The 14,794-nt window shown below is 43.9% G+C and overlaps 1 protein-coding gene across 4 annotated transcripts in view; it reads right to left on the bottom strand.

Annotated features, from left to right (window-relative positions):
- The window catches only part of TENM4 (teneurin transmembrane protein 4), a gene marked incomplete at both ends in the record, with an annotated part of 389,090 nt that overhangs the window by 176,834 nt on the left and 197,462 nt on the right, over nucleotides 1-14,794 (bottom strand). For all 4 annotated transcript variants that reach the window (XM_080708704.1, XM_080708705.1, XM_080708706.1 and 1 more), the window contains 2 exons: nucleotides 8,280-8,490; nucleotides 10,125-10,339. In XM_080708704.1, the coding sequence (XP_080564830.1) occupies nucleotides 8,280-8,490; nucleotides 10,125-10,339 (426 nt within the window). The remainder of the gene's footprint in view (nucleotides 1-8,279; nucleotides 8,491-10,124; nucleotides 10,340-14,794) is intronic.

Genomic DNA, 14,794 nt, shown 5'->3' with positions numbered 1-14,794 from the left:
CATTAACTAAAATGAAAAAGAAAACAAAGCTCTCTGCATGCCATGTTGTGGCTGCATGACCTGGCTCCCAGTTCTCTTTCCTGCCTTTCCTGAGCCCTTTGAGCTCATGCTCCACAATGCAAGCATCTAGAGTTATCTGAATACTCCCCAATCCCCCTAGTCCAGGCCTTTGCTTGGTACATCCTCCTGCCAACCTTTGAACAACTCTTCTTCATGACGGACCTAATCTGTGTCTGTGTGTGTGTGTGTGTGTGTGTGTGTGTGTGTGTGCATTCTACCTCTGAGCTACACCTCTAGCCTTATTTTATTATTTTAGTTTGAAACAACTCAACCTTTGAACAATTCACTCTGGATCTGGCCAGCTGGCTTAGGCCTGTCTGCTTCTCTAGAGCACACTCAATGGACCTTTACCCATCTGCTCATAGGCCTTTACATATATGTACATTTGATGATTGTATTTAAACTTGAGAATATCTCAAACTGTCTCAAACATGTCTATAAAAACCACAAGAGCAGGAAGCATGGCTTTAATGTCCCCCTGACACCAATTGCCTGCTCAGGGCATGGGATACAAAAAAAAGCAATTGGCAAATGTTATTTGAATGAATAAATAGGTGAACACACAATATTTAGGTCTACTTCCAATTTGTTGTCTACTACTTGGGACTTGGTCGCTGTCTGTCTTAAAACATCACACAAGGGGTTTTTGGCTTACTGACAAAGTCCTTGGTTCCTTTTGTGATGTAAAGAGAAGCGCCAAGCCACGTCTCCCTGCCTCAGTTGTACGGGAGGCTTCTCCTTTTTCTCAGCGTCACTTCTATGACTTTGTAGCCCTCGAGAATGTCAAGAGCAAGTAGTGTCTGCCTCAGAGTTGTACCTAATGCCCAGGCCAAGCTTCCCTCACAGTAAGAGGACTTTCAGCTGCGTCTCTTGAAGCTCACAGTCTTGAGGAAGTCTGTGGCAGACACTGCTGGCTGCCTGTCCCATACTCATTTCCCATCTTCCTAAGAGAAGCCTAATCTTCATCAGAGTGCCAAGGTACCAAACCAGAAATACTCACTTTCAGTCTTACAAGTGATACAACTCTGCCAAAGAAAAGTAAGCTGAGTGGTTTAGGAAAAATTTCTCCTTTCCTGCTTCCTTCCCTTTTCTTCTTTTTCCTACTTAACATGCAGATGAGTGCTGGAGAGGCAGCAGCTATCTTATGACCATGACATAACAAGTGTGAAAACTACAGGCAGAGCAAGGCTGGAAGTGCAGAGGGTGGAAACAGCCTGGTCCTGGGGCCGCTCCTGAATTGCCGTCCCAGGCCTAGAAAAACTCTCCAAGCTGAGCAGAGCGAAAGGACATCAAAACTGATGTCCTGAAATGCCAGTCTAATAAGGATTTTGGTTATTCCTGAGCCAAGCATGGTGGCACATGCTTGTAATCCCAGCATTTGGGAGGCTGAGACAGGAGGATCGTGGTTCAAGGACAGCCTCAGCCACTGTGCTAAGTATTTCTCACAGAGATAAGCCTTTTACTACTCCGTACTTATAATGTCCTTGGGCTACCTTTTCTTTTTTCCTGCCCTTGTCTTGCCAGGGAGAAAATTCAGAGTCCAAGATAAGCTCCCCAGGACAGTGGAAGGAGTGGGGAAGGAGAGGAAGGAACCTGTCCTTCAGTGAGCTGCTGGCAGGTCTAGTTTTTGTGTCTGCAGACAAAGCACTCTGATAGTCCTAGCTCTCTTCCTCAGAACAGATTTTTGGCCACGGTCTATCTCCAATGTGCTGACTTGAGCTCTCCCTTGGCCTACAATTCCATTCCACTTACACCAGACTGCTCCAAATAAATCACTGTATTGGGGCGAGGTGAACTCACAGGGCACTTTTCCAAAGGAGTGTTTCCATTAGAAATTTCACAATGTGCCGCAAATGTCATTTACAAGAAGGTTAATTTATTACTAAGAGACTTGGACTCTTCATTGCTATATTTTATCTTAAAGTATGATTCAAAGGAAGGAGATCATGGGGTATGGTAGAGAAACTGATTTTTAAAAACTGAAAATCAATCCTCAGCCAATTTGCTTAGTTTCTTCTTTGCCGTAGTACTAGTTTTTACCCAGATTATAATATGTATCATCATATAATGTCAGGATACATTTTCTTCAATATTCTTGCAAATGCACTCAAAGACTAAGGCCTAATCAAAGCAAGGGAAATTAATAATAATAGTAATAACGATGATGATGATGATGGAAAGCAGCACAGTCCAGTGGTCTTTGAAAAATCATGACGGACCTAATCTGTGTGTGTGTGTGTGTGTGTGTGTGTGTGTGTGTGTTTGTGTGCGTGCGCGCGTACATGGATTCTACCTCTGAGCTACACCTCTAGCCCTGTTTTATTATTTTAGTTTGAAACAAGGTCTCACTAAGTTTCTAAGGCTGACCATGAACCTGTGATTCTCCTGTCTCAGCCTCCCAAATACTGGGATTACAAGAATGTTCCACCATGCCTGTCGAAGGTCCAATTTTGATGATCTGAAGAAGACGGAAACTTAGTTGGACATGGTGGTGCATGCTTGTAATCCTAGTACTTGGGAAGCTGAGACAGGAGGATTGCAGGTTCGAGGACAGCCTCGACAGTGTAGCAAGAATCTCAGCAACCTCTTGAGACCACAGGTTTGGGGTGTGGCTCAGAGGTAGAACTCCCCTGGGTTCAATCCCCAGTATCACACACATATACACAGAGAGACGGAAACGTGGGTGTAGGTGTCCAGGCATACCCAGGATCAGAGAGTCGGGGACTGCAGGAAACACAAATGACAAACTCCACTAGCACCATTGCCTGTCTTTCCTGGTTCCCTCTTTCCCTCTCTCCTTTTTTATTTTTTTCTCATGAAATCACACAACATAGTCCCAGTAATCTGCTTTGACCACACAAATTAATGGACTCTTATTCTGGGCCCCAGAAGATAAATCCCCTGGCTGTAGTCATTTTATTCCCTTACTCAAAAGCCGGTCATCACACCCAGTACTTCCAGAATGAGCTCTGTGTGGTAACTCACTCCTTCGGGGCATCCATCCTGTGCTCTCCCATCAAGCAGAACAGAGGGCTCCTCCTAGCCAGGCTCTGTATCCTCTACCCACCTACCTCTTGTTTGTGTCTTTTCCACTATCTGGAATGGGTTGCTTAATACTGGCCCTCTCATTTTCCTTCTTCAAATGCAAAAATTCTACCCATTCTTTAAGGCTCAGGTCAAATGTTACTTCATCCAGAGAGCCTCCCCTGGCCTGTCCAGCTAGACAAGCCCTGCCAACCCCGGCCCTCCTGGCTCTATGGCCGGTGGCTCCAGAATGGCCTTTCTTGCTCTTTCTTTAGGCTTTGAGGCAAATGCTGTACAAATCTTTCATCTCTCTTAATCTAGCCCATCAGCTACTTTGACGATGCTACAGGAACCATGTCATACCTTTCCCGTATTCCCAGCTTGGAAAAGGGCAAGGATATAATATCTGTTGGATAATAGGAGAAAAGGAGGAAGGCAGGATGGATGGAAGAAAGAAACTAAATCTGCTTCTAATCCCTGCACACAGACTGATTTCCAGTGGCTGCCTGGGTGTAAACAAAAAGCTTCTTCTTTTCAATTAGCACCAAGAAGGCCAGAGCATGTTTCTCATAAAAAATTCCCAGTTTCTGTATTTTCTACCAGTGATCCTCATTTCTCTCCTCTGGGTTTCTAAAGCCACCGTAGGACACCTTCGTTATTTTCCAGCTTGGCTCAGTTTGCTACAATGGCAGGTTGATCTGTCCTTTTATGCTTCAGAATCAACCCAAATGAAAAGATAAGATGCTATCTGGAGACCCAAAATGCTGTAATACTAACTTGTTAGGCCTTGGAATTGCAAGCTATTCATACAAAGGTATTTTATTTTTAAAGTTTGGATGCTATGAGATTTTCTTCGCAATCTTTTCAATGACTTCTCAAGAAAACTTCCTGGGTTGATATAAGATGGTTACTCATAATTGGAGGCAAGCGAAAAATGGGAAAATTAGGTTCCATATAATATAAGCAAGAATAAAATATTTGCAAGTAGCCAGGACAAAAGAGTGAGACACTGTGGACAGTAGGGACCTCCTGGGATTTTAAGTCCAAGTTTTCATCCTAATTTTGTCCTTACCTCTGGGCAGGTCAACTAAACTCCCTGAGTTTCAACTTCATCAACTGTAAATTTGAGATAAATATATATCTTGTCTAAGATTCTTATAAGGATCAAATACACAAATATATACACACAAGAGAGCTAAGCAAGGTTCTCAAAACACAGTAGAAGCTCTTTAAATGTTTGCTGAATGAATGGGCGAATGGATGAATGAATGAATGGATAGATGGAAAACAAGTAATTCTGAATACCAAAGGCGGGGGTGGGAGGGCTTGATCCTGGGAAGAAGACAAATTGCTAAAGAAGGAAAATCCTAAGTGTTGCAGTCAGACAGAAGCAAGTTCACATTCTAGCTTTTCTTTCAACATTCTGAGGCCTCTATCTCCTCATCGGAGATGGATTGGGAGGGTGAAAATAAAGATAAGAATGATTACCTCATGGAGTTCCTACAGGACTTGAAGAACCTATGCGAAGCCCTTTGTAAAGTATGATCGGTGACTCACACTTCAGCAAGTGCTCAGATCCTCCTGCTCCAACACTCAGGGCAGCAAAGCTACCATCCCCATGGAGCTGGGAGCAAAAACAGTCCCCTCAGACTCAGTCTCAATAGGTGGGGGGAGACTATGGTTTCTGAAGAGCTGCCATGTTTTATTCTAGAAAGTTCTTGTCTTCAGCTCCTGTGTGTATACATCTAGTTCATCTGAGCTCTGGCAACATCAGGTTTCTGGGAGGATACATTTGGTTTACAGTTTGTAGAGGACTTTTAGATAGTTTTCAAGGCAAAAGATAAACTCATTTAATTTAAAATCATCAGCTGGGTTGCATTAAATGGAGGGAAACGCACAAACGTACACAATAGAGCCGTTTGTTAAATTAAACACAATTATTTCTCCTGTTACTTAATTACAAACAGACATAAATACTCAGGATTCTGACATCTCAGATCTTCTTAAATTCTTGATCTGCGTTTCACCATGTAACAAAGGGAGGGTCATATTCCAATTTCTGTGTTAAGCAAACTGGAGACTTACGATTGCATATTGGACCATAATGATTCCACTAAAACAAGACCCCAACTTTTAATTAACCTGCCAAGACAAATTACAACTCATAGCTCACAGGTACCGATCACAGACAGCTGAGCCTCAATGCCAGGGACTCTCAGGGAGAGAGGGATTAATAGCAACATCAGAATCAGTCTGTTTTCGTAATAAGGGGTGGGGGTGACTGTGTTCATTAAACAATCACTGTGGCTTGAAGGGAGACAGGCAGGTCAGAAAGGCAGCGAGGGAAGGTGGAAGGAGGAGGATGGCAGAGAATATTAACTGCTTCCTCGTATGGAACGTGCGTGGCCCAAAGCAGCGCGAGGCACTTCACATTTCTATCTAATCTTCACAATGGTGATTGCGAAGTACCATTATTTTTCTACTTTCCAGACAGGAAAAATGAGGCTCAGAGAGATGACATGACTGTTCACGATGGCAGAACTAACATGTAATAGTAAGGGAGGGAAGGAATGCATAAGGCATTTGTTTTCAAAGCTTTGTTGACAGCCCATGAGCCAAGATTGCATGGGCCCTGCCACAGGCCTGCTGGGATTTCTGAAAAAAGGCCCAGGAATGGGATCTTTACCTTTGCACAACAGGGTCTGAGACCCACCTATCCGAATGGCACTAGAATCCTTTGCTATTCTATGTGGTCCACAGCAGCATGGGTACCACTGGGTGCCTCCAGAAACACAGAGTCTAGGGTCCCCAGACCTGCTGGAGCACAATCTGCACTTTAACAAGGTCTCAACATGGCTCAGTAGAACATTAAAGTTGAGAAGCACAGTAAAGCATACCTGCTTGCACAGACACGACGGGGAGGTGGAGACAGGTTCCATCATTTCTGTGAAAGCAGAGCAACCGGGGGAAAGCATGACATCTCCCTAATTATGACAAACAGGCTCACAGGCTCTGATGAGCCCCGGGTTGGCCACGGCACCTCCCTGTACCTCCATTGTGTTTCTCTAAGATGCATATCCCAATTAAAAATGGTTTTCTTTGAGGGGAGGTTTAAATTAAGATTCTTTCATCTCTATGCTGCTATTAAGAAAGACATAAGATCACAAAATCTCTTAGCTCTGTGTAAGCCTGACACTGTGCTTCTTTGTGAACTGTGCCTAGGAGGAGTTAGGGAGGCCATGAATGAAGCTGGGACTCAGAGGCCACCGTGAGTTGATAAGTATGTCCTAAACTGAAGCCATCATGTCCAGAAAGAGAAAAGATACAAGGACTGCGGCCTACCTTGCAAACCCGACACAGTGACAGCCTCGTTGCTCTGCAGGCCCAGAGCTAGACCTCCAGTGACAGGGAGCAGAGCTGTACTCTCTGCCTCATGCTACCAGTAACCACTGAGCTGCAGCCCCAAACTCCAGAATCCCAAGAAGAGCTAAACACTTGAGTGATCTGTGTGAGATAAAAGCCCAAGTTCATGGTAGAGACCCAGAACTGGGCCCATTTTTCCACTCGACAAGAAGATGTCCTGGTGGGAGCCAACTGCACCTGCCAAGACTGTGGCTACAGACCATCCTGGCTGGTGGGAACCTGTGAGGGAAAAGGTCAGGCTCAGGGTTATTCCCTTACAGATGGAGGAACACCGCTCATGAGGGCAGGGTGCTGGGGAGACAGAGAAGACTGTACCCAAGTCCCTGACCTCTAGGCACGCCGAGTCCAGTGGGGGTACAAACATCTTCAGAACAAGGACAGCACAGTGGTATTTTTCCTTCCTGTACTTTACCACAAGAGGCTGCATTGACGTCAGAGGCTTATCATTCATGCCCCATACAGAATGGTAAGGTGCTCTGTGCCTCAATACTGAGTGAAATTGCAGACAAGAGGGACAGGGCCTGGAAATGACCAGTGCAGTGTAGAAGGAAGAACCAGGGTCTTGTAAGAGCTTTGGAAACCTAGTATCAAATCCAAAGACTTTGATTCAATTCCATTTTGCATGTCAGAGAGATTCCAGGCTACAGATGGAAGAATTCTCAGGTGAACCCCAGACCACACAGAGCTTTCATTACTCAGAAACTCGGTTCCCAGCATTTGTTGTTTTTTGACTTCTTTAATAAGTTTGCCACTCTGATTGGGGTTAGACGAAATCTCAGATATGGAATCAACCTAGGTCTCCATCAACAGATGAATGGATTGCAAAATTATAGAAAATATACACAATGGAATTCTACTCAGCAATAAAGAAGAATAAAATCATGTAATTCACAAGAAGATGGAAAGACCTGGAGAACATTATGCTAAGTGAGACCAGTCAAGCACAGAAAGAGAAGATACATATGTTTTCTCTGATATCCAAACTGGGGAGTATTAGGAATACCAGAGAGACTCCAGATAGTGGAGGGGAAACCTCAGCAAAGCTAAAATGGAAGGGTAGGAGAGGAAGAGGGCTGAGGCTGATTAATGGAGGAGTTACATTCGAATATGTATAAAATTATGAATGAAGCATGGTCAACCTGGACATGCTTGGTCTTTGTCAGAGTACAGAACATTTCTATTTTCAACAAGACCCCAGCCTGCACGGCTCCTCCAGCCCTTTGCAAGGCTACTCTCACCCTCTCTCTTCATGCTTTCATTCTATTTTCTCACAGTCAGTGGTTGTTGGCTCCAAAAGAAAAATACAACAATAACAACAACAACAAAAAAAACCCCAAAACCAAAACCAAAACAACACATCAGTGAGTTGAACCAAGTGAGACTCTCAAGATAAACAGGTGGGAGACAGTGCCAAGAGGAGAGACGTTGCCTCGGTGCGGCTTTTCATCGGGATTCCTGCCTGCTAGTCATTCCATCCCCTTGGTTTGGAAAGAAAGTTGCTGCCCATGCATCCATGACAGGTGACACGAGAAAGGCAGTGGGCTCGGGCCAGGCCAGGATGGCCCCCCCCAGCCTGCTCTGCCTTCCTTGGCCTGCATTACAGGCCAGTTCCTTGTCCAGCAAGCCCAGGAAGGGTGGCCTCATGCCATGCTCCCGGTAGTATCTACAACTCTGGGCAGCACGCATTTAGCCCCTTGTCAGCAACAGCCCCCAGAGCCCCCAAGCCTCTTCCCTTCTCAGAGAGACTGCAGAGCGCGGGTGGGGCTTCTTACCGAGGGCAGTGGTGAGAAAGGAAACCACCTCAGACTCCTTCCCATCGTTGTAAAAGGCCAGGTGCCAGATTCCTGAATCCAGATACTGGATGAAGCCAGTTTCATGGCTGGAGGGGGGCACGACACCCCGAGACTGGCGCTGGGGTCCTTCTAGGCTCCGCGCCTCCTGGGTCAAGAGCCTCCTTCCATCCAGCAGCTCCACAAAGTCAAACTAAAAGCCGAGGAAGAGTGCAATTAGCAATGGCTCCCCTCCACCACATAGAACATTCTTTCTTGAGGCTTCTTGAGAGCATAGGAGACACTAACTGAGAGAGGGGAGCCCGTGGATGCAGGTTGGCTGCTCAGCCAGCTCCAGCTCCTTCACTGTACTATTTCCCTGACTCTGTGATTGTGGCATAATTAGTGTGCTATTTTGGGGTCTTGTTTTGTGGTCACTGTTGCTGCATGTGGTGGGTCTTTGCCCTGCTCTATTTGTACCAGGACAACCATGCCTTTTCAGTGGCAGGCCCATGACTAGAAGCCTAGCTACTGCAGTAATGTCGGGGCTCCATACAGTATCGGGGATCTCAGAGACTTAGGACTGAGGCTGGAGTGTTATATAGGAGCAGGATGTCTGTCATGGGCAGGTGAAGATTTGATTTACATCATTTGTCTGTTGTCAATGATCTTTTCTTAATGCTCCAGTCTCAGGAAGCAATTTTAGAAGAACTAAACTGGATTAGCCCAAAACTCTGTCAATAATTGCATGCTGTGTCAAATACAAATGCTGATTGATCTGAGACTGCTAGTGTAAGACTCCTGAAAAGTCAGGCATGCATTGTTAATAAGGGGTAGGTCATTAATCCCTACTGGCCTACTAGCAAGCAACCAAGCAAGCAGAGTGGCTATCTATTCAACTAGCTCTTACAAACAAACAATAGGCAGATATTCTACTTCATGTAAAACTGCCTGGAAGCACACAGTTAGGGCTAGCATGGTGGTGCTGTAGCCATGTGTGTGGGGGTATTGGGGTCAGGCTCCCTCTATTGTCCCGTGACTCTATCCTTAGTAAATAAATGTATCTAGCTTTTAATTAGAAATCTCAACTCACAACTGGGGCTAGGAAGACTGCATGTGGTCTAGGAATGTCTTCTGGATGTTTATGATTTATTTTGCTTCAATTCCTGAGCTGCGAGGACCTTGCACAAGTCTCTGTTCTCTAACATTCATGTTAATATGCCAATCATCACGAATAACTTTATTTGGGGGGGATCAGATTTAGGGCTCTGCATATGCTAAACACATGGTCTATCTTTGAGCAACACCTCCAGCCCCTTGGACAAGTTCTTCGTGTTTCTGGTACACATGTGTCTGAGTAAATGTGTGACCCTGAAGGAGAGAAGGAGTTCAAGAGACTAGGGATGTAACATTTATTTTGAGTCAAGGCCTATGCTGGCTGCTGTATAAATGTCCTCTGTTTTTCTTCATGACAGCCCTGCAAAGTGGGTACTGCCATCCCTACTGTATAGACTGGGACACTTGCTCAGAGAGAGTGAGTAATGGACACAAGGTTACATAGCTGATAACAAGGTGATTCAAATGCAGCATATTTCCCCCCTCTCGATCACATTTCCTGGGTAATTTAATTAGAAGACTAAGTAATAGCAGGAAGATATTTTCAGAAATTTTCTAGAATTTCTTCCTTGTAAAAAGGCCCAGGCATTTAACCTCACTTGTCTGCAAGGCAAATGGATGAAGAGCTTGTGAAATACATGGAGTTTTTCTCAGGGGCCAGGATCCGGGTTGATCTTCTTGACCTGGGTAAAGATTTGAGCAGGAACCCGGAGGTTAGCAGGCTCTGGTTACCTGAGTGTGTGAAGGTGGAAGACCTTTCCTGCCATAAATGCCGACCAGAGCTGCCTTTCCCAGAGACACATTGAACTTGAGATGCACAGGATGGTCGATGAACACTTGAGATCTCCAGAACGTGCCAGGAGGAATCTTCTGAGAAGCTCGTCTCCCCACGTCAATTTCTCCAGAGTCTATAAAACTGTCCTCTGGAAAGAAACTACTGGGTTTTCCTACCAAGACACAGGGGAGGAAAACAAAGCATCTCAGTTAGCCATGCACAATGCCAGGACCCAGCACCCAACATCAAGGACTCTGCTCACTTCTCACTAACGTTTTGTGCCAGCAAACCCCCTACCCCCGAGGAGTAAGAAGGTCGAGAAATTTTTTTCCTGTGATGCTCAAATTATTCAGCTAAAATTATGCATTCTTCCAGAGCAGTATGGGTCCTCCCCAAGGGCCATCTGTTTACTGTATAATTCCACAGCTTGTTAAGATATATTTTGATCCTAAAAATAATCACGGGCAGTCACACGAGAATAACTTTGTGATTCTGTGAGATCATGTGTGTAAAGAGCTGCGTGGTAAAATAGAAAGGATAGAGGGAGTGAGGTGTCATCGCTGAATTCCCAACTCGGAATGATTTTCCGGGCAGTGGGAAGCGTGACTGGAGTGGAGTAAGGTATTTTAAAAGTTCACTAGATTTTGTTTCCACCGGAGGCTAGATTCCGAGGCTAGCTTTGTGGATGGGGATTGAGTTTGGAGCACTGGGTTGATAAAGATGGTCCTTCTGAAGGGAGGAGCCATGTTTGAAAAATGGTTCTTGGTCTTGGGGTGGGTGTGAATATCATTTTTATGCAAAAGCGGGTAAAGTTGATGGCATTTCTCAAGTTTATACACAGAGTCTGTGCCGTACTTGGAAATTCAACCCAGGCCCCCAGCCCTGTGCCCAGTGCCCACAGAGGGTTGGGGGGCTTTCTTTTCCATCTCTATCATTGATCAGGAAAGCGCCTGCTTTCTTGGGGTAACACAAGTGGCAGGAAGAAAGGCTAGCTTTGGTAATTAAACACACTCACACGTGAAGAGATACACCTCAACTTCCTGCCAGACCTCTGGCTCCTGAAAGACGTGGAGGGGGTAGGGGAGACTACAGGGACTTTAGGAAGACCACCCTTAGGACCCTGCAAACCCCAAATCGAGTCCACAGATTGTCATTAGGAAGGACCCCTTGGGCGTTCTGACTCCAAGGCTCTCTGTGTTGTTAGAGATGTTAGAAAATGTTCGAAAGAACATGAATCCATTTGTAAAGAAAACACGTTTGTGGAACTTTTTATAAAAAGCATTTGGGGAATAAGAAATTAAAATGTCTTTTTTCCCTAGCTTTGTAAGACTCCTTACAAAGCACATTTGATGCTGAAATGGAGCTTGGCAGGGCATTGTTGTAGTCATAAAATATTTTACTGTTTTAAATAATAAAATTCAATTTAAATGTTAAACTTCTCCATATGTTATCATTCCCTTTAAACTCCTAGGCAGAAACATCAGGTTTTTAGCTTCAAACCGTTAAATGTTATTTTAATTAAAAATGTGCCAACAAAAAAGTTAAAATGCACTCTATCAATAAAAGTACCACAGCATTCTGTCATTAGCATGAGAAAGAGTTTGCATTTAATTCCTTATGGAAGAAACGTGCCCCAGACTTTTACCTTGAAAATACAGACACATAAACCACTGCACCACACCTTGAGTCACAAACTTCAAAGACAGGAGCCAAATTTACAATGCATGGAGATGGGAAATATTCACATTCTTCTTTAACTGATTTGTGGGGTCCCAGTACTGCAACCCCTTTATATTCCAGGTAGAAAATAGTATGCCCTCAGCTTTTAATTCTGCTAGGGAGGCAGCGCTAAAAGGAAGTGAGAAGCAAAAGTAGGTTGTGTTCTGAACTTTTTCCTCCTAGGGAATGCAGAGAGAGAAGCACAAGATGGCTAATTCCAAGGGCTCATTTCCTTTGTGAGTAGGTGGGAGTCAGAGCTGATGGGATTTGAGAATTGTCTGCATTCAAATAGTTCCTGTGTCTGAAAATAAATAATGGAAAACTGCTTCCTCTTTTTAGCATGCTGCTGGAGATGTCTGCATAGTTCATTTTCTCCTCTATCGAGCATATTTTAGGAGACAGCTACTATATCAGCTACGTTCTGCAGCCTTATGGGTCAGAGGTCAAGCCCAGAGACTTCCTTTGGAGGTCTGCAGGCCCCAGAGGCATAAGTACATTGGCTCTTACCCCAGAGGGGGTGGCAAAAGGGAATTTTCATAACACTTTCTAGTGTCTCAACCAGGTGGGACAAAGTGAGAAAAAAATTCTTTCATGTATATACAAAATAGTAAATTCTGCCAGGCATGTGGTGCACATGTCTGCAGTCCCTGTTCTTCGAAAGCTGAGATAAGAGGATCACAGGTTCAAGGACAGTCTCCACAAGTAGTGAGACTCTCATCAACCTAGTGAGACCCTGTTTCCAAATAAGAAATAAAATTGGGCTGGGAGTGTGGCTTGAAGGTGGAATGCCCCTGGGTTCAATCCCCAGTACCACACAAACAAAAAAACAAAACATTGGTAAATTCTGGCTTAGGTTGCACTCCCACTAGGACCTTGGTCTCCAGTGGTCTCCACTGGGATGAGATGAGGGCTGTTGAGGAGAAAGAGTGAGCAGCCGGCTCACCTTTACTTAGGAAAGACACCTGAGATCCGCTGGGCTGGGGCTGGCCCAGGGAGATGCTTCCCTCCTCTGCTGCCTTTTAAAAGATCTTATTGCCTTCTTCTTTCCAGCTCCTTTAAGATTATTGTCCTTAATTCTGAGTCATGCAGTCAGCACTTGGATAGGAAATTTCCTATCGCAAAGCAAATTCCACCATGAATGGGGTAATGAGGGAGGGCAGAGGCTAGAGACAGAGAGAGGGAAATAGTTCAGTAGATAAAAATCTTATTTTTACCTACGTTATGGAATATAATAATAGTAACAATAAACATTAGTAGAAGAAACAGTAATAAAAGTAGAGGTAATAGTATTAATTGTAGTATGAGATACCACTTAATGAGTTACAACTATATTGATGGGTACCTTTGTTTATATCAGTTCAGTTACTTTTCAAGACACTACTAAAATCTATTTACTGAGGCTTAGCATCCCATTTAGAGATATAGCTATTTGGGGTTCCTCTTTACTTATTAGAATATGGTTTCTAAGAGGATTAAATTGATGAGTAGTTGATAAGTGATTTATTAAAACTCCAAAAAGACCTTTACAGTGGTGTATGTGGTGGTGGTGAGGTACATGGACCCTCTTAAAGAATGAGAGTCCAGTTGAATTCACAGCCCTAGCGGACTAAATATCAAGGCTTGACCAGGTAGGTTCAAGGCCCATTGAAGAACGTCCTGGCAGTCTAGGGTTCAAGTTGATCATTTTTCTGAATTAGGAGCCTACAAACAAATCCCAAAGTTTTCAGGGTCTCAAGACATTCATGAGAAGGACACTATACCACCATCAGGTAACTCCAAATCTTACCAGAAGTGCAAAGAGTTAAACTCAGAACTGGGTACCCAACCCCAACAGCATGAAGTGATTAGGTGTCACAGGGTATATTCCTCTGGCAATAGTCTTTTTATTTGTAAAGCTAGATAGATTCAGGCTTCCTATAGCAATGCTGTGCAAATATGCAATCATGGCTATAAAAGAAATCTCTCAACAAATTGCTGAAATGATTGGATAGCTCAGTCAAACAAGGGAGATTTAGAAGAACGGAAATTCCACGTGCTTCACAATCACAGTTTTTACTTTCCTGAACTGAGACCTATCGATATAGGTTCGAAATTCCTAATCAACTAAAGATCTCCCCCTCCTGCCACCTTTTGTGATTCTTTTCAAGGCAATAACTTGCACAAAGAATCCTTTAGTTTCCTTAGCAACTGTTTGAAATTTATTTGGTTATCAAAATAAGCTGTTCCGTCTTGGAGAGCCCAGCTGAGCCTGTGTGCAGCAATTTGCATGGTTCAAACTGATGGGCAATTTTGATTTCATTGTAGAAAGAAGAAAATGCTATCCCTAGCCCACCAATTCAACCATCAGAATGCTTGTTTATTCAATCCTTTTCCCCCCCTTCCCATTAATGCATAACACAAGTTCTTGTGGCTTTGCTTTGAAAAGCTGCTGTATTTGGTTTCTGTCCCGTGACGACCCTGAAATGGTTACAGCCACTTTGAAAATACAATATGATGTTATTCTCAAAGACACAATGAACATAAGATGAGATTATAATGTATTTAATTTGTATAATTAAAATATATATTCTTTAAAGATATTAAAAAATATCCAAAACCTTATGAGGATTTGAGGGGGCAAATGTTAAGTAGCCTGGATTTTTATAACTGAGATGGAGTGGCTTGGGATTTGAAGGGACAAGAAGAGGAGAATGCACGTTTGTTGAATGTCTCTTTACCTCTCACCTTTGAAAGAATAGATATTGTCATCCTCATTCTACAGATGAGAAAACTAAGGCCAAGGAGATAGAATAACTGGCCTGAGTTAAGATAACCAATAGAGGGCAGGGTCAAGAATCACAAGCTGGGTCATGTGGCTCCAAGGCACATTTGTACTCTCTCTGTCATACTATGCTGCTTTCCCCTGTCA

Source organism: Muscardinus avellanarius (genome assembly GCF_963383645.1).
Source record: "Muscardinus avellanarius genome assembly, chromosome: 1".
NCBI classification, from domain to species: domain Eukaryota; kingdom Metazoa; phylum Chordata; class Mammalia; order Rodentia; family Gliridae; genus Muscardinus; species Muscardinus avellanarius.
The sequence above is the reverse complement of the archived record's forward strand: the minus strand, read 5'-3'. Positions and strand labels throughout refer to the sequence as shown.